This window comes from Balaenoptera physalus, assembly GCF_965194825.1.
Source record: "Balaenoptera physalus genome assembly, chromosome: 14".
Taxonomy (NCBI): domain Eukaryota; kingdom Metazoa; phylum Chordata; class Mammalia; order Artiodactyla; family Balaenopteridae; genus Balaenoptera; species Balaenoptera physalus.
The window spans coordinates 10,312,644-10,333,821 of NC_138893.1; the positions used below are offsets into that span (position 1 = coordinate 10,312,644).

Here is a 21,178-nt window from a genome sequence, read left to right on the forward strand (position 1 = left end):
TTTTTAAATTTTTATTGGCGTATAGTTGCTTTACAATGTTGTGTTAGTTTCTACTGTACAGCAAAGTGAATCAGCTATATGTATACCTATATCCCCTCTTTTTTGGATTTCCTTCCATTTAGGTCACCACAGAGCACTGAGTAGAGTTCCCTGTGCTATACTGTAGGTTCTCATTAGTTATCTATTTTATACATAGTATCAATTGTGTTTATATGTCAATCCCAATCTCCCAATTCATCCCACCCCCACCCTTCCCCCTTGGTATCTGTACGTTTGTTCTCTACGTCTGTGTCTCTATCTCTGCTTTGTAAATAAGATCGTCTATACCAGTTTTTTCAGATTCCACATATATGCATTAATATATGATATTTGTTTTTCTCTTTCTGACTTACTTCACTCTGTATGACAGTCTCTAGGTCCATCCATGTCTCTACAAATGACCCAATTTCATTCCTTTTTATGGCTGAGTAGTATTCCATTGTATATATGTACCACATCTTCTTTATCCATTCTTCTCTTGATGGACATGTAGGTTGCTTTCATGTCCTGGCTATTGTAAATAGTGCTGCAGTGAACATTGGGGTGCATGTGTCTTTTTGAATTATGGTTTTCTCTGGGTATATGTCCAGTAGTGGGATTGCTGGGTCACATGGTAGTTCTATTTTTAGTTTTTTAAGGAACCTCCATATTGTAACCTCCAGATTTAGAATATAAGTTTAGTTTTTGTTTTTGCCTTGAACCGATTCTTTTTTTTTTAATTATCATAAAAAATACATAACATAAAAGTTGCCATCTTAACCATTTTCAAGCATACAGTTCAGTTGTGTTAAGTGTATTCACATTGTTGTGAAACAGATCTTCAGGTTTAAGTTCTTAAACACCCTGTAATCTTGCTTATTCCATAACCAAGATCATTCTTCTCATTCACTTTTAGTCTCATCTTTGATTATCCACATCCATGGCTCACCTTCCTATACCTAAAGCATATACACATTTAAGAGGGGTAATTCAAATTTGTTTTTAGCAAAGGCCTGGCTCGTCTGTTTTTTTCCATTTATTATCAATTATCATTTAATTGCTTTAGAAGAAATCAGAATACCTTTTTTCTGTGACAGAACTTTTGTGCCTCTCTGAAAAAAGAGTTTATATACTAGTTTTCAATCAGTAGTGAAAATCAAGTATTCTGTTTTACATAGGATAGCTTATTTCATTCTCAGGAAATAAATATTATTACCCTCATACTACAGGTATGATAACTGTAACACAAAGAGTTTAAGCAAGAAAAAACACCAGTTCTGTCTGTCAGAAAACTATGCTCTTTCTACTACATCATGTTGCATTTATTTAGATGAAGACTCTTCATTTTCCTTTATTGATTTTTTTTCTTAGGGTCTGTATATAAGTGACTTCTCTATACAGACTTCTTAGTTTCTTACTGATTTCTCCAGCTGCAAAACATAGTGGTTAAGAGCCACAAGTGAATGAATATAAAAAAAAAAGAAATAGACTCATAGATATGGAGAACAAACTAGTGGTACCAGTGGGGAGAGAGAAGGGGGAGGAGCAAGATAAGGGAAGAGGATTAAGAGGTACAAACTATTATGTACAAAATAAATAAGTTACAAGGGTATATGGTACAGCACAAGGAATGAAGCCAACATTTTATAACAACTTTAAATGGAGAATAATTTATAAAAAAATTGAACCACTATGTTGTACACCTAAAACTAATATAATATTGTTAATCAACTACACTTCAATAAATAAATAAATAGCCCAACCTTTGGAGGAAGACGTGGATTTGAATCTCAGTTCCCGACCAGTCAATTTTATTGGGCAAAAAGTATTTTCTTGGAGGACTTGAGATTAGTAACATGCCTATAATGTCATGGATTCTTTGGAGGAAAATGTCAAGCCTAAAAATAAAATCTGGGGTTTTTTCTCTCCTTCCCTTATAGGTTCGTGACGATGTGTACCACAGTATACTAACAAATAACCTCCCTAATCTTCTGGAATATGGCAATATCACTGCTCTGACAAATTTATGGTATACTGGACAAATTACTAATTTTGAATATTTGACTCACTTAAACAAACATGCCGGCCGATCCTTTAATGATCTCATGCAGTATCCAGTGTTCCCGTTTATCCTAGCTGACTACGTTAGTGAGACCCTTGACCTCAGCGATCCATCAGTGTACAGGTAACTAAAGACATCATCACCTTTTGGCTTTGTCAATATGCTGTATTTATTTTACTGAAGTTCTTATTGTGAGAATTTTCAAACATGCACAAAAATAGAATGAATGTATAATGAGCCCCATATGACCATGACCCCAGCTCAACAATTATCAAGATTTTTGCCAAACTTACGTCATCTTTTTTTTTCTTCTTAAGATGAACCACACAAATCTTTTATATCATTCATATGATCTTTAGTACACATCTCTTAAGAAAAAAGTGGAACATTTTCTTTTATAACCTCAGTGCCGTTATCATATCTAAGAAAATCAACAGTAATTTCATGGTATCATCTAATATCCAGTCCGTTTTCAGATGTCCCCTGATTATATCAGAGGTGTCTTTCTATAGTTGATTTGTTTGAGTCAGGCCCACTGTCACCTTTGGTTGCTTTGTGTCTAAAGACATAACATCTAGAACAGCCCTTATTTTGGTGTATGTATTTTTCTCTTTCTTTCTTCCTAACATTGACTTGTTTTTAAAACAAAAATAAGTCATTTATCTTGTAGGATGTCCCCCATTCCACATTAGCATTTAGCTTTTTCCTCTAGCCTCTGTACTTCCTAGAGACTGCAAATTACTTCTAAAGGCTTGCTTAGATTCAGATTCAACTGTTTTTGGCAAGAATCCTCTAGAGGAGGTGGTGTGGACTTTATATTGCCCCATATCAGGAGACCTGTGATATCCCACTCTAAGGATGCTCAGGCTGGTCCGTGGGTTCAGCCTCCCGTTGAACTTGTTTCTTTCATTGATGATTATTGTTTGAGTCTGTTATTTCACTAGGAGTTACAGAATGGTGATTTCCTATTCTCTCATTTCTTCTGCGTTTATTAGAAGAAAACATACAAGATGAGCCCAGGATATTTTGTTGTGTCAGAGAGCAAGGAAATTACTATAGTCTTGTCAGAAGGACTCGGGAGCCATATTTGCACACCCATGTTCATTGCAGCTTTATTCGCAGTGGCCAGGAGGTGGAGGCAGCCCAGGTGTCTGTCTGTGGATCAGTGGATGGGGAAAATGAGGTGCATACATACAGAGGAATATTATTCAACCTTAAGAAGGAGGGAAGTCCTGTCACATGGATGAGCCCTGGGGACGTTGTGCTAAATGGAATGAGCCAGCCACAGAAGACAAATACTGTGTGATTCCTTTTCATGAGTTGTCTAGGGCAGTCAACTCAGAGAGACAAAGAGTGGAATGGTGGGTGTGGGCGACAGCAGGAGAGGGGGTGGATATAGGGGGTTGTTGCTCAGCAGGTGTAGAGTTTCAGCTTTACAAAATGAAAAAGTTTTAGAGACCTATTGCACAACAATGTGGATATTGTTAACACCACTGAACTAGGTACTTGAGGATGGTTAGGATGGTAAGTTTTGTGATGTGCGTTTTTTTTTACCACAGTTACAAAAAATAAAAGACTTAAGAGCCAACTTGAAGTGGCTCTCACTGCCAAAGATAGGACAATCTGAGCATCAGAAAGAATAATGACTACAGTTGATTGAACACATTTGAATTTAAAAAATACTTAAGTTAACAATGACACTTTTTAAAGGCCCCCAAAACAAAGCAAAACTAAACTCACTGGTCACTGTTGGGTAGGGCACCAATTCCTTGCTTTTGAAATTTGACAACTAAGGAAAAGAATTAAGCTTTTATCCTGCCGTTCCTGAATGAGTTGCCTTTTAGAGTAACCAAATAGCCCTAGTTGATGAGGGAATATTCTGTTTCTTTAGTTTTAAATAACATTCTGTGGCTAGGATCAAAAAGTCAAGAAATAACAACTGTTGGCGAGGATATAGAGAAAAGAGACCCTGTGCACTGTTGGTGGGAATGTAAATTGGTGCAGCCACTGTGGAGAACAATATGGAGGTTCCTTAAAAAACTAAAAATAGATCTGTCATATGATCCAGCCATTCTACTTCTGGGTATTTATCCAGAGGAAATGAAAACACTAACTTGAAAAGATATCTGCACCCGCATGTTCACTGCAGCATTATTTATAGTAGCCAAGATACAGAAACAACCTAAGTGTCCATCTGTGGATGAATGGATAAATAAAATGTCACACACACACAATGGGATACTGTTTATCCATAAAAGAGAATGAAATCTTGTGACAGCATGGATGGACCTTGAGGGCATTATGCTAAGTGAAACAAGTCAGTCAAAGACAAATACCATACAAATAACTATGATCTCACTTGTATGTGGAATCTAAAAATAAAAACAAAACAAAAACGGAACAAACAGAAAACCTCATTGATACAGAGAACAGATCGGTGGTTGCCAGAATCATTGGGGGGGTGGGATTGTGGCAAAATAGGTGAAGGGAGTCAAAAAGTACAGACTGACAGTTATGAAATGAGCCCTGGGATGCAACGCACAGCGCGATGACCTTAGCTAATAACACTGCGTTACATGTTTGAAAGTTGCTGAGAGAGTAAATCTTAAAAGTTCTCAGCACAACAGAAAAAGTCCTGTAACTACGTGTGGTAATGGCTGGTACCTAGACTTACTGTGGTGATCATTTTGTAATATTGAATATATAAATATCGAATCGTTATGTTGGACACCTGAAACTAATATAGTGTTATATGTCCGTTACACTTCAATTAAAAAATTATCTATGTAGTTTAAAGAAAAATTGACTGCCAATATACTACTTAGTGTATTAGAATATTTTAATTATAACTGCTGAATAGTTAGGCCTAGTCTGAACTAGGCCTAGTTCAGATAGTTTTCAAGAAATCAGATTCAATTTAATGTATTTGTCAATTTAAAAACGAGCAAATGGCACATTATTTAGCTTTTAGACATTTTTATACACTACTAATGTACATTTAAATTTTTACACTACTGAGGGCTTCCCTGGTAGCGCAGTGGTTAAGAATCCGCCTGCCAATGCAGGGGACACGGGTTCAAGCCGTGGTCCGGGAAGATCCCACATGCTGTGGAGCAACTAAGCCCGTGCGCCACAACTACTGAGCCCATGCGCCACAACTACTGAGCCTGCGCTCTAGAGCCCGCAAGGCACAACTACTGAAGCCCGCATGCCTAGAGCCCGTGCTCCGCAACAAGAGAAGCCACCGCAATGAGAAGCCCGCACACCGTAACAAAGAGTAGCCCCCGCTCAACGTAACTAGAGAAAGCCCACGTGCAGTAACAAAGACCCAACACAGCCAAAAATAAATAAATAAATAAATTTATATTTTTAAAAAAAAGAATGATATTGTAGAAATGTATATTATGGGGGAGGGGGAGATTTTTATTTAAAAAGTAATTATACATACACAAATAAGGAGAGAGCATCTGGAAAGGTATGTACCCTTCCAGATATATTGTGAGTAATAGTACTGTGGTTGATTTTTGGTTTATTCTATTCGCTCATCAGTAACTTCTGATTTTCCAACCACAACAGTATTACCTGTGTTCAAAAAAACTACTTACACTGTTTAGAAAAAAATTGCATGCCAGGATCTTGAACATGATTTCTCCTATATTGAGGTGAATTTGTATCTATGCTATAAAACTGTCTTTACTTTTTAACAAAGTTTTTAGGATTATCAAAGTCTCAAAAATGAAATTAATTTGTTTATTATCACTAATTTTAATATCCCTAGGAAATAATTTTCCCAAAAAATAGATATATCAACATCTGGCTAAGCAGACCTGGTTTGACTTAACTGAAACTTGAGCAAATCTTGATGTTGATCTCGTTGTGGTGCCAGATGTTGAAACTCCAGGTGGTGCCATCCCGGTGCCAGACCAGATGGTACCTCAGCCGGAGAAGCCTGCCCTTCCTCGTTGGATCTTGTTCTCTTGCTCTTTCCTGGGCCTCACAGAGATGCTGCTTGACTCTGTAGCTTGTGAAAGTGGAGATTCATCCTTGAGTTCTCTTCCCTCCCTGATACAGTGTGAACACCAGCACAGACATGCACACGTTTGCTACACTGTGCACATGGTGTCAGTCACTATCTGCGAATTAGCTAACAAAATGTTTCTGTCAGTACTTGCACTCCAGATCTCAGGGTGGTCATTTTAAGCATGTGTTGTTTCTTCAGTTTTCACTAACCTAGTAATTACATAACATCTCCTCATGATCATATCTCCTGTCCAAACTGCCCTTCACTCTTCCTTGCCGAGCTGGGTATAGAATCTGGAAATGGGGGCAGGAACTTCCAGGGCTTGGTAGGAATCAGCTGCCATGGGCAGCATCAGTTATGATTTGGAGGAAGTAGAGGAACCAGAGAAGGGAGGGAGAACAGCAGCTCTTCTTGTGTAGGTTACTCGTAAGTCAGGAATTCCTAATAATGGTACACATCTGTTTAGAAAAATTCTATCTTCATAGGTTATGAAATCATAATTGTGACTTAATTGCAAAGCAACATGTGTAAGCGCTAAACCAAGGGCTGAGTATTTTGTTGACCACTTACTTACTTGTAAACATCTAAGGCAGCTTAATCCTGACTGTATCAGCATACTTCGATGTTTTCCATCATCTCTTCCTTTGTAGAAGTCTCTCCAAGCCCATAGCTGTGCAGTACAAAGAAAAAGAAGATCGTTACGTGGACACATACAAGGTAGGTTTAGTTTTTCCTCATGTATTTTGATAAGTAAAAACTGGATTTTTGTTTTACAGACTGGTTTACCTAATTTTAAATGTATAGTATTGATTTTTCTGTTTCCCACTTCCTTGTGCTTTGATTGACAGACAACTGGAAATCATCATGTGATTTTAAATATTATTCTCTGTCTTAATTCTCTGAAAGCACTTTGCCCAGAAAAAAAAATACACTTACTGTTACATAAATTGGAAGCTCATAATCCGTTGTAATGTTCAAATATATAAATAATTATATTCCTTATAAAAATCACAAAGATTTCCAGGGACCTGCTATTTGTATCCCCTAGTGTTATATATAATAATATCAATATATTTATACTGTACCATAATCCCTTATTATTCATCTCAGCAAATTGTGCACAGGTTTATTAACAAAAAATACTGGATTGTAAAGTTTAAAAATAGAAATTAATTACCCATTTCTGTGAAATTAATATTAATGGAATCCTGCTGGAGATTTTTAAAAACCCATTAATCGTATGTTACATTCTTCACAACAGTGTCAAGATAGGAGCAGCTGAAGAAGTTTTCTCATATTCACCACGTTATCTTATGTCAAAGTTCCAGAAAGGTCCATCCAAGCATTTTATAACTGTCAATGCTTGATTCTTCTGCAGCTAAAAATGCAGCAGTGCTATGGGAATCAAAGAGAAGTGACTCCAGAAAATTCACTGTCACCTGACTTTGTTATTAGAGACAGAAGCTACAGGAGATGAGAATAGTGACAGATATTAAAAATTTGGTTGAGCTTCTTACTTTATGATGGGAAGACAGGACTAGTTGAAAAATCACCACAGTCTTCGTTATTTCTGTGTAACTCCACTGCAAAACAGCTATAACATGTTATATTAAAGAATTCCAATAATATGATACAGGTTTTACATTTCTATTGCAGTTCCTCTGCTAGAGAAGCATTTCTCTAAAGAATGTAGCATTACAGCTTGAAACCCTCTTAAGACGCAGGCATCTCTAGTGAGAGTGGCAGCTCTTATTTATTGAGCCCTTGATCAGTTGAGATATATTAGATATATATTATCTAAACTGATATTATTATCAGTTTAGATTTATGTATTAGTTGGGAGCCAGGGGGCTGGGAGGTGGGGTACAGAACAGGTGGGTTCTCTATGAGCAAATGAGAGGGTAAACGTGCACACGGTGCATGGTTAGGCCTTAGTGGGGCACCAGAACCCCGGACACTCAGGAGGGCCGAGGGCAAGCCATGGAGAATGGCATCTAACGGGCAGCAGAGAAGGATGGGAAAGAAGACAAGTGAGGCGGCTCCAGCTCTGCCTGGAGCTCACTGTCACGAGTTCTGGTCCCTGTGTCCTTCAGTACCTGGAGGAGGAGTACCGCAAAGGAGCCCGGGAAGACGACCCGATGCCGCCGGTGCAGCCCTACCACTACGGTTCCCACTACTCCAACAGCGGCACCGTGCTCCACTTCCTGGTCAGGATGCCTCCGTTCACAAAGATGTTTTTAGCCTATCAAGGTAAGGGTTGTTTCATAACTACCTCAAAGGTCAGATTGGTCATCGGGGATAAAACACTTGACTGACATCCTGAGAACATACTGAAACTAATCAAACCATAGGAAAAAGAATTGTATATATTCCCGCAACAAAATTCTCTTCAAGAAACCAGCAGTGGTACTAGGAGGACGCGGAATTTGCGTATCCGCACAACTAGGGCACCTACCAGGCCCCAGTGGGGGACTGCGGACACCTAAGGGGACAGGAGGAACCCCCAGCGACCGGGTAGGACGTGGGGTGCAGGGGGAGTGCAGGGGGAGGAGAAGTGGAGGCGGGACGGGACTGGCGCCCCTGAGGGGAAGGGATCCGAGGCCTGAAGGGGGAAATTGGGGAACCACTGGAAGGGCAGAGAATCAAAAGGGAGCGTGGCCAGGTTTCCCCCGCCCACTTGGACCCCCAGGAACCTACTGAGATCTCAGGCCTGATCCTCTGCCCAGTGAGGCCCCCTCCAGCCGCGCGGGTCCTGAGGGAGTGGGAGGGAGGGAAGGGGGAGCAAAAGTAAAGGCTGGATCTCCGGGACCGGCACCCCTGAGGGGCGGCTGGGGGAGGGGAGGAGTGCCTACACCCAGCGGGACCCACCCACGCTTAGGGGTCCGGAGGCGACGGGGGAGGCCCTGGGGGAGATGGTGGGGGAGGGGCACGAAGGAACAGAGGGGAACGGGGCCAGCGCTTTCTCTGTCCACTCAGGCACCAGGGGAGCCTGTTGGGCTCCAGGGCCTAATCCTCTGCCCTCAGAGCCTCCCTCCTGCTGGGCAGAGCCCAAGCCTCGCCCCTGCCCCCCACCCGGGGCCCCACCTCTGCACTCGGAAACCCCCTCCAACGTGCTGGGCCTAAACCCCACCCACACACCCTCAGGCAGGGCCTTACCTCCAAACCCCGGAACTCCACACTCCAGAGATCCTTCTTTCCACGTGCTGCCTCTCCCCTTGTGCAGGTCCTAAGCAGAGGCCCCGCCCCACACTTGAACGTCACCCCACCTAGGCCCCGCCCCACAATGAAACATCACCCTCCACCCGCCTAGGTCCTGCGCCACACTAAACCCTGCCTTTGCCTAAGTTCCACCCCTCTCCTAAACCCCACCCCTATAGCCAACAGTTTTTTTTTTTTTCCCTCTTTTAGATTGGGGTTCTGTTTTGTTGATTCATTGTTGTTGATTCTTTTATATTTTTATTTTTCCTAAACCTTTTATTTTTCTAATTTTATTTTATTCTTTATACTTTGTTATCATTCTCTCCTTTTAGCTTATTCCCACCCCCCCCCCTTTTTTTTTTCTTTTTCCTGTTGTGGTTTTATTTTGCCTTGTTGCAGTTGTTTCAATTATAGTTTTATTTTTCCTGATATATTTTTTATCTTTCTAATTTTATTTTGTATTTTATTCTTTGATATTGTACTGCTCTTTTTTTTCTTTCTTTCTTTCTTTTTTTTTTTTTTTTCACCGTGCCACAAAGCTTGCAGGATCTTGGTTCCCAGGCCGGAGGTCAGGCCCGAGCTCCTGTGGTAGCCACAGGACTAACAGAGAACCTCAGACCCCAGGGAATATTAATCAGTGAGGCCTCCCAGAGGTCCTCATCTCATCACCAAGACACAGCTCTATCCAACGGCCTGCAAACTCCAGTGCTGGACGTCTCAGGCCAAACAACCAGTAAGACAGGAATACAGCACCACCCATCAAAAAAAAAAAGAAAAAGAAAAAGAAATAAATGACAAATAAATATGTTACAGACAAAGGAGCAAGGTAAAAACCTACAAGACCAAATAAATGAGGACAAAATAGGCAACCTACCTGAAAAAGAATTCAGAGTAATGGTAGTAAAGATGATCCAAAATCTCAGAAACAGAATAGAGGAAATACAAGAAACATTTAACAAGGATGTAGAAGAACTAAAGGGCAAACAAATGGTGATGAACAACACAATTACTGAAATTAAAAATAACTCTACAAGGAATCAATAGCAGAATAACTGAGGCAGAAGAACAGATAAGTGAGCTGGAAGATAAAATGGTGGAAATAACTGCCAGGGAGCAGAATAAAGAAAAAAGAATGGAAAGAATTGAGGACAGTCTCAGAGACCTCTGGGACAACATTAAATGCACCAACATTCGAATTATAGGGGTCCCAGAAGAAGAAGAGAAAAAGAAAGGGTCTGAGAAAATACTTGAAGAGATTATAGTCAAAAACTTCCCTAACATGGGAAAGGAAATAGTCAAGTCCAGGAAGCACAGAGAGTACCGTACAGGATAAACCCAAAGAGAAACACACCGAGACATGTATTAATCAAACTATCAAAAATTAAATACAAAGAAAAAATATTAAAAGCAGCAAGGGAAAAGCAACAAATAACATACAAACAAGGGAATCCCCATAAGGTTAACAGCTGATCTTTCAGCAGAAACTCTGCAAGCCAGAAGGGAGTGGCAGGACATATTTAAAGTTATGAAAGGGAAAAACCTACAACCAAGATTAGTCTACCCGGCAAGGATCTCATTCAGATTCGATGGAGAAATTAAAACCTTTACAGACAACAAAAGTTAAGAGAATTCAGCACCACCAAACCAGCTTTACAACAAATGCTAAAGGGACTTATCTAGGCAGGAAACACAAGAGAAGGAAAAGACCTACAAAAACAAACCCAAAACAATTACGAAAATGGAGCATACATATCAATAACTACCTTAAATGTAAATGGATTAAATGCTCCAACCAAAAGACATATGCTATTATTCAACATAGTTTTGGAAGTTTTAGCCACAGCAATCAGAGAAGAAAAAGAAATAAAAGGAATCCAAATTGGAAAAGAAGAGGTAAAACTGTCACTATTTGCAGATGACATGATACTATACATAGAGAATCCTAAAGATGCTTCCAGAAAACTACTAGAGCTAATCAATGAATTTAGTAAAGTAGCAGGATACAAAATTAATGCACAGAAATGTCTTCCATTCCTATACACTAATGATGACAAATCTGAAAGAGAAATTAAGGAAACACTCCCACTTACCATTGCAACAAAAAGAGTAAAATACCTGGGAAGAAACCTACCACAGGAGCACCTCAATACATAAGGCAAATGCTAACAGCCATAAAAGGGGAAATCGACAGTAACACAATCATAGTAGGGGACTTTAACACCCTGCTTTCACCAATGGACAGAGCATCCAAAATGAAAATAAATAAGGAAACACAAGCTTTAAATGACATATTAAACAAGAATGACTTAATTGATATTTATAGGACATTCCATCCAAAAACAACAGAATACACTTTCTTCTCAAGTGCTCACGGAACATTCTCCAGGATAGACCATATCTTGGGTCACAAATCAAGCCTTGGTAAATTTCAGACAATTGAAATTATATCAAGTATCTTTTCCTACCACAACGCTATGAGACTAGATATCAATTACAGGAAAAAAACTGTAAAAAATACAAACACATGGAGACTAAACAATATGCTACTAAATAACCAAGAGATCGCTGAAGAAATCAAAAAAATACCTAGAAGCAAATGACAATGAAAACACGACGACCCAAAACCTCTGGGATGCAGTAAAAGCAGTTCTAAGAGGGAAGGTTATAGTAATACAATACTACCTCAAGAAACAAGAAAAATCTCAAGTAAACAACCTAACCTTACATCTAAAGCAATTAGAGAAAGAATAACAAAAAAAACCCCAAAGTTAGCAGAAAGAAAGAAATCAAAGATCAGATCAGAAATAAATGAAAAAGAACTGAAGGAAACAATAGCAAAGTTCAACAAAACTAAAAGCTGGTTCTTTGAGAAGATAAACAAAATTGATAACCATTAGCCAGACTCATCAAGAAAAAAAGGGAGAAGACTCAAACCAAATTAGAAATGAAAAAGGAGAAGTAACAACTGACACTGCGGAAGTACAAAGGAATCATGAGAGATTACTACCAGCAACTCTATGCCAATAAAATGGACAACCTGGAAGAAATGGACAAATTCTTAGAAAAGGACAACCTTCCAAGACTGAACCAGGAAGAAATAGAAAATATAAACAGACCAATCACAAGCACTGAAATTGAAACTGATTAAAAATCTTCCAACAAACAAAAGCCCAGGACCAGATGGCTTCACAGGCGAATTCTATCAAACATTTAGAGAAGAGCTAACACCTGTCATTCTCAAACTCTTCCAAAATATAGCAGAGGGAGGAACACTCCCCAACTCATTCTACGAGGCCACCATCACCCTGATACCAAAACCAGACAAAGATGTCACAAAGAAAGAAAACTACAGGCCAATATCACTGATGAACATAGATGCAAAAATCCTCAACAAAATACTAGCAAACAGAATCCAACAGCACATTAAAAGGATCATACACCATGATCAAGTGGGGTTTATCCCAGGAATGCAAGGATTCTTCAGTATATGCAAATCAATCAATGTGATACACCGTATTAACAAATTGAAGGATAAAAACCATATCATCATCTCAATAGATGCAGAAAAAGCTTTTGAGAAAATTCAACACCCATTTATGATAAAAACTCTTCAGAAAGTAGACATAGAGGGAACCTACCTCAACATAATAAAGGCCATATATGACAAACCCACAGCCAACATCATTCTCAATGGGGAAAGACTGAAATCATTTCTTCTAAAATCAGGAACAAGAAAAGGTTGCCCTCTCTCACCGCTATTATTCAACATAGTTTTGGAAGTTTTAGCCACAGCAATCAGAGAAGAAAAAGAAATAAAAGGAATCCAAATTGGAAAAGAAGAGGTAAAACTGTCACTGTTTGCAGATGACATGATACTATACATAGAGAATCCTAAAGATGCTACCAGAAAACTACTAGAGCTAATCAATGAATTTAGTAAAGTAGCAGGATACAAAATTAATGCACAGAAATCTCTTGCATTCCTATTCACTAATGATGAAAAGTCTGAAAGAGGAATTAAGGAAACACTCCCATTTACCATTGCAACAAAAAGAATAAAATACCGAGGAATAAACCTACCTAAGGAGGCAAAAGACCTGTATGAAGAAAACTATAAGACACTGATGAAAGAAATTAAAGATGATACAAACAGATGCAGAGAAATTCTTGGATTGGAAGAATCAACATTGTGAAAATGACTGTACTACCCAAAGCAATCTACAGATTCAGTGCAATCCCTATCAAACTACCAATAGCATTTTTCACAGAACTACAACAAAAAAACTGCACAATTTGTAAGGAGACACAACAGACCCCGAACAGCCAAAGCAGTCTTGAGAAAGAAAAACGGAGCTGGAGGAATCAGGCTCCCGGACTTCAGACTATACTACAAAGCTACAGTAATCAAGACAGTATGGTACTGCACAAAAACAGAAATATAGATCAGTGGAACAGGATAGAAAGCCCAGAGATAAACCCACGCACATATGGTCACCTTATCTTTGATAAAGGAGGCAAGAGTATACAATGGAGAAAAGACAGCCTCTTCAATAAGTGGTGCTGGGAAAACTGGACAGCTACATGTAAAAGAATGAAATTAGAACACTCCCTGACACCATACACAAAAATAAACTCAAAATGGATTAAAGACCTAAATGTAAGGCCAGACACTATCAAACTCTTAGAGGAAAACATAGGCAGAACACTCTATGACATAAATCACAGCAAGATCCTTTTCGACCCACCTCCTAGAGAAATAGAAATAAAAACAAAAATAAACAAATGGGACCTAATGAAACTTAGAAGCTTTTGCACAGCAAAGGAAACCATAAACAAGATGAAAAGACAACCCTCAGAATGGGAGAAAATATTTGCAAATTAAGCAACGGACAAAGGATTAATCTCCAAAATTTACAAGCAGCTCATGCAGCTCAATATCAAAAAAACAAACAACCCAATCCAAAAATGGACAGAAGACCTAAACAGACATTTCTCCAAAGAAGATATACAGATTGCCAACAAACACATGAGAGGATGCTCAACATCACTAATCATTAGAGAAATGCAAATCAAAACCACAATGAGGTATCACCTCACACCAGTCAGAATAGCCATCATCAAAAAATCTGCAAACAATAAATGCTGGAGAGGGTGTGGAGAAAAGGGAACCCTCTTGCTCTGTTGGTGGGAATGTAAATTGACACAGCCACTATGGAGAACAGTATAGAGGTTCCTTAAGAAACTAAAAATAGAGCTACCATATGACCCAGCAATCCCACTACTGCGCATATACCCTGAGAAAACCATAATTCAGAAAGAGTCATGTACCACCATGTTCATTGCAGCACTATTTACAATAGCCAGGACATGGAAGCAACCTAAGTGTCCATTGACAGGTGAATGGATAAAGAAGATGTGGCACATATATACAATGGAATATTACTCAGCCATAAAAAGAAACGAAATCGAGTTATTCGTAGTGAGGTGGATGGACCTAGAGTCTGTCATACAGAGTGAAGGAAGTCAGAAAAAGAAAAACAAATACCGTATGCTAACACATATATATGGAATCTGAAAAAAAAAAAAGGTTCTGAAGCATCTAGGGGCAGGACAGGAATAAAGACACAGACGTAAAGAATGGACTTGAGGACACGGGGAGGGGGAAGGGTAAGCCAGAATGAAGTGAGAGAGTAATATTGACATATATACATACACTACCAAATGTAAAATAGCTAGCTAGTGGGAAGCGGCTGCATCGCACAGGGAGATCAGCTCGGTGCTCTGCAACCACCTAGAGGGGTGGGATAAGGAGGGTGGGAGGGAGATGCAAGAGGGGGAGGGGATATGGGGATATACGTATGCATATAGCTGATCCACTTTGTTATACAGCAGAAACTAACACAACATTGTAAAGCAATTATACTCCAATAATGATGTCAGAAAAAAAAAAAGAAACCAGCAGTAAGCCACATGATCTTGCTAATGTCTTACATTTTAGCTTCACATTGAACATGTCTAAGTTTATAAAAGTGCAATTCACTTTTTAAAAATTAATGTCATTCACATAGCGTAAAATTTACCCTTTTTACCCTTTTAAAGTGTATGCAATTCACTTTTTTAAAATGTTCAACTTAATAATTATTTGAGATCACCTAAGTTATCTTTGGCCCCTAAAGGGGAATATGTTATTGTCAGTTGTTCTGACAACTGAGTGAGTTGTAAGTGGTTATAGGAGAGCCACACTGCCACCTTCACCATAGTAACTGTCTAGTTAATCTTCTACCTCGGCATTTTCAGTGGCAGCCCTCAGGCCTGAGGATGACCTAGATAGAGACGAAGTTACTGCTTTGCGTGCAAACAGGGACACACTCACGTATCAGTTTCCAGTGAGAACCGTGGTACTAGTCCTGTAGTTGTTCCTCCTGGTGCCCAGAATCATTTATGGAATCATTATCCGTTCATTTACTCAACCCTTCTTGAACTTCTGTATATATTTATACTCATATGCAACCTCTTGGAGGAATGAATTTTATAGACTGTAGACTACTTGGTCTATAAAAGGGGCTTTCTTATATTTGTCCCTCTGTCTGTACACAAAACAAACATTCTGTATGACAGCTGTTCAAATATTTGAACATTACTGCCCTGTCCCCCTTCTCCTCTCACTCTTGTTTATTCCCAGGCTAATTATCCTTAGTTAATTTGACATCCAGTTGAGAGCCTCCTATATGCAAGGCCTTATCCCAGCTGCTGCAAGGAATACAAAAATAAGACAGTTCTGTACTTAGTAAAGCGTTTAAAAACTCATATTTAAGCCGTGTTTGCTCTGGTTTCCATACCTGTCACTGCTCTGCTCATCTTTCTGGACATGTTCTGATTTGTGAATGCTCTTATTAAAAAGTGGCAGTCAGAATAAAAAAGAATATTTCAGATGTGGTTTGGGATGACTGCAGTGTATAACACAACTGTTACTGCCCTCTGTTTCTTTTCATGTAGCCCAAGGATATAGTAATATAAAACTCCCAATCAGCTATTATGCTAGGTTTTCCTCACTGTGTATTTAAGAATGATTAAAAAAAAAAAAAAAAGACAACAGGGACAACCTAAGTCCCCATTCAGTTTCTTCTGATTAATTTTAATTTAAATGATGTGTGATGGCTTTTTAATTTGTTTCTAGACTTCTCATTTAGTCCAGGGTTTCTCACCTTGGCATTGTAGTCATTTTGAGCTACATAATTCTTTGTTATGGCGACTGTCCTGTGCATTGTAGGACATTTAGCAGTATCCCTGGCCCCTACTTACTAGATGCTAGTGGCATCCCCTCCCACCCAGCCGTGAGAACCAAAAATGTCTCTAGGCATTGCCAAGTGTCCCCCGGGGGACAAAAGTGCTAGGTTAACAACTACCAGTTGAGTTCATACATGTTCTAAATTATAGGAAATGTAGTATTACTTTTTTTTTTTATTAAGAAACTGCAGAGAATTTAAAAATCCAAACAGAAACCTCAGTGTGCTTCTCCTGTTCCACAGTTCTGTAGTCTCTACTCTAGATGCTGTGATTCCATCATAGCCTCACAGAACTGCCTTTAATTTTTCTGGATTCCACTTAGATTAATAACTTTTTCCCCTGCGTGAGTTAGTAAATATTTCTTTAAGTGGCCCTCCCTCCTTTCTGAGAAAAAAAGAAATATTTATAAACCTAATTTCTCCCCAGATTTTATTTAGTGCCCAGCCAATGCTGACTCAACAGAACAGATGAGAAAGTAGTAACAGAAAATGTTGCTCGGCAAAGCAGGTCAGGCTTGGGGAAGATTTAGCATATTTTTAAAAAATCGTGCCTTGCTTGATGCTGAAATTCGTCTCTAACAGTCTCCAGATAGAAAGATGTGTTCAAATTTCAGCAAGTTGAGAGGAGTTTTGGATGGTACAGTATGGTTCCAAAGAAACATCCACGCTGCTGCTGTTTTCACGGGCTGGTCTTTAGCTATCATTTCATATTCTAGGATAGAAAGTCTGATAGCTGTTGACAGAAAAGACAGGGTCAAAGCTCATTTCTTGATTATTAGTAGTGTTCACCAGAAAAACTTAACAAAGGAGGAAGTATTCTTAGTTTTATTTTCATTCATAGGAAATTTTACTTAATTTTTTAGGTTAGAGTTAGAACATCTAAAAAGCAATGCCCCTCCCCCCCCAAAAAAAAGAAAAGAGAGAAGAAAAGAGGTAAAGAAATAACCTTGCTTCTTGATGGGGGAAAAAACTTATTTTACCTATTTGAACTTTAATTTTCCTTCCTTATTCTTTCAGTCAATAAATAAATGATTATCCAATTCCTGGAATGTGCTCGGTATGGTTGATATCCCAGGTCTCTGCTTTTATGGAACTTTCATTCTACTTGGGCAGACAGTAATCAATTAAATAAGTGATGTACATTTATCTAGTTATATGTACTATGAACGCATAATACCGATTAAAAATAACATAATGCAGTCGCAAATTGTGTAGAGAAATATTTATTTTCAAGAACACGAATGATCTCTTTTAAACTGTGGACAAAGTCAACATCATTTTAATCTTTTTGAAGTAGTAAAAGTGAATTAATTGTAACAAGTTTCAAATGGAATCAAGTCTTTGTGTCTTAAGTGTGTTATCTGTATTTCTTTTCAGATCAGAGTTTTGACATCCCAGACAGAACTTTTCATTCTACGAACACAACCTGGCGTCTCTCCTCTTTTGAGTCCATGACTGACGTGAAAGAACTTATCCCAGAGTTTTTCTATCTTCCAGAATTCTTAGTTAACCGTGAAGGTATAACAGTAAATCGTTTCTAATTTAAATTTCTGAGTGTTTGTACTTACTTTATAATTTTCCAAAAATAAAAATACCTTTTGTAAGCCCTAAAATTTGAGTCCCCAAATAAGAGAAATACCTTTACTTATTAAGTATATAATGTTATTTCCAAGTGAGCTTGAGGATGTTAAATATTTTATAGGACTAGGTATATCTGAAAAACTGTAACTTTTAACTATTAAAAGTATTTGTAAACGTGTATTTTAATTCTGTTACAGAACTTGCTTTATTATTTTCTCTGATTACAAAAGTTATAATATGCTGATTATAAAAAAATTCATGAATTTATAAAGAACAATGTAAATTAACCAAAATCTCAATGATTTAATGAGGAATGACCAAGTTAGAAATAAAACACTCTAACTAGAGTTATCTAATAATGAAAAGGAATACTAGAAGATAAAATCAGATTTTCTGTGATGCCAGTGACCAACAATCTTGGTAATCTTACCTGTTCTTTAATGTAAGATCAGTTCATCCTTTACAGGGTATCTTTGGGTCATTTTCCTACATTACTTAATTTCATATTTTTATGTGACCTTTAGGAAGTACATGAAATTGAGAATTATATCTTTAGAGAGGTTAATTAATGTTGGACAAATTACTTCAGAATTGTTTCCTATATTAACTGGCCTCTCTGGAGTTATTTAGAGAATCCGTTATTTAGATAATTCTGTGCTGCTAATTACCTGGAGCAAGCTTCATAGTGTTGCCCAAGTGGGAAATGCCTCAGTGAAATATCAGCACCTGCAGCTGGGGGTACCTGCCTTGTGGCTTTCAATCAGGGACTCATTTCTCTGTCCAAAAACCACGTTCCTCTGTGGTTTCTTATATGTATGTTCCTGTTATCTATGGCTGCATAACGAATAACCCCAATACTTAGTGACTCAGAACAACTTTCAATGTATTATCCATCACAGCTTTTGCAGGTCAGAAAGTCAGGGACAGCTCAGCCAAGTGGTTTTTGTGGTTTTGGCTCAGGGTCTCTTGTGCATTTGACTGGCTGGCGCTGGAACATCCAGGGGAGCAGAGCAGCGTGGGGCTGGTGGGCATCTCTCTCTTCAGGTAGTGTCCATGGTTTTCCACGTGGTTTCTCCACGTGGACTAGTGTGGACTTCCTCACAGCATGGCGGCCTCGGACACCCTACTTGGCAACTCAGGGTTCCAAAGGCAAGTGTCCCTAGAGAGATGAGCAGAAGCTGCATGGCCTTTTCCAGCCTAGCCTTGGAAGTCACACGGTGGCACTTACACTGCATTCTGCTTGTGAGGTAGTCACAAGTGCCTGCCCACATTCAAAAGGAAGGAGCATAGACTTTGCCATTTGATAGGGGAACAGCAAGATTCTAGAAAAGCATGCACAACAGCAAGTGTTGTTATAGCCATTTTTGGAAACGATAACTTGCTATAGCATACATCCTGCTATTTCCTATGGGCATTCCTGTAGGCCTCTCATTGTACCTCCAGGCATCTGCTCTGGGTGAACAGTGTCTACCTCTCTGATGTGTCCCCAGAGCCTCTCTGATGTGTCCCCAGAGCACCAAAAAGTTGGGAATGATTTGAATTCACAGAGACCCCCTGCGGCTCAACCCCTCCTAGCTCAGCCCTGAGATGCCTCATCACCATTGTTCAACCAGTAAATCTCTGCTGCTTCCCCTGAAGCCGCCACATAGAGTATGGAGGCGATCAGCCAGTACATCCTAACGCTGTCACCCTGCAGCTGTCTGTCGGATGACTGCTGGGATTTTTGAGGTGACCCTCACCCCCACCCCGTATTAATTTTATATAAGCCCTTAGTTTATATTTTATTTCATATCATTTCAGAGTACTTCCAAAATTAGTGAAGATCCTTCTATCTGTTTTCACAAGATCAAGAAGTAGGCAGACAGCAACTTAATTTTACATGGAGCATAATTAGCTTTTAAGAGGTCTTTTTAAATTTGGATTCTGCTATGGTGTTCGGATTTTCTGTCCATAAAAAAAAAAAAAGGTAGCACAAAAAAAATTTCTGTTCAAAGGTAACATTTCCTTTAGGACAATTTTTTTAAAGAAACACTTCTGAGATTTTTGTTTACACTAGCAGACTAATGAGGCAATTAGATAACACCTTATTTACATCACAGAAGAACCCTCTTACTCAGTGTGTTAGTATAATTTTGTTGTCCATAAGAATGCTTAGTGGAAATAAAATCAGAACAGACCTATAGATTTACCATAAAATTAATAGACTAAGACAGTTCATTCTAGGAATGTGTATACTTTGTATTTGTTGAGTTTTTAAACTACAGAGTGCTAATACTTACTACATATGAGTAGTCTTGAATTTATTATATGTTAACACCAATCATTCTGAAATGCTTATACAAAAGCCTTCACTTTATTTTAATCAGGTTTACAATTTAGATATTTTCTCACTCGATGCATTTGAAGATTTGATAACTGGAACATTGGAATTAGTGGGCAATGATTTTCTGCTTGTTTTTCAATATGATATAAAGTGGTGGAAGGGTAAAGTTGAAAGATCTCGGATTCAGTTAGGATAGATAGCGTTAATCCATGTAGCTCTGTGAGGGGTAAGTCAGCAGGTGAGCAACGGTGTTACTATCCCCTCGCTGCTCCTTCTCCAGGTTATAGCACACAGTAGCTGTTTCTGTGAACTCGTACGATCTGCTCAGTGGGCCAAAGGAAGCATGCTCTGGGGGAGATAAACATTGACATTAATCTTCTCTTTTAGGTTTCGATTTTGGTGTACGCCAGAATGGTGAACGGGTTAATCACGTCAACCTCCCGCCTTGGGCACGTAACGATCCTCGTCTTTTTATCCTCATCCATAGACAGGCTCTAGAGTCTGACTACGTGTCCCAGAACATCTGTCAGTGGATCGACTTGGTATTCGGGTATAAACAAAAAGGAAAGGCCTCTGTCCAAGCCATCAATGTTTTTCATCCTGCTGTAAGTGACTCTTTTAAAACTCTGCATTTATATAAGGTAGAAGGTTAGACTTTCTTTACAATACCCAAGTTATCAAAGAGAATT

The 21,178-nt window shown here is 38.8% G+C and overlaps 1 protein-coding gene across 4 annotated transcripts in view; it reads left to right on the forward strand.

The window, feature by feature from the left end:
- Window positions 1–21,178, forward strand: part of LYST (lysosomal trafficking regulator) — a 181,209-nt gene that overhangs the window by 128,404 nt on the left and 31,627 nt on the right. For all 4 annotated transcript variants that reach the window (XM_082423109.1, XM_082423108.1, XM_082423110.1 and 1 more), the window contains 5 exons: window positions 1,959–2,203; window positions 6,752–6,818; window positions 8,195–8,351; window positions 17,963–18,103; window positions 20,877–21,094. In XM_082423109.1, coding sequence (XP_082279235.1) covers window positions 1,959–2,203; window positions 6,752–6,818; window positions 8,195–8,351; window positions 17,963–18,103; window positions 20,877–21,094 — 828 coding nt within the window. The remainder of the gene's footprint in view (window positions 1–1,958; window positions 2,204–6,751; window positions 6,819–8,194; window positions 8,352–17,962; window positions 18,104–20,876; window positions 21,095–21,178) is intronic.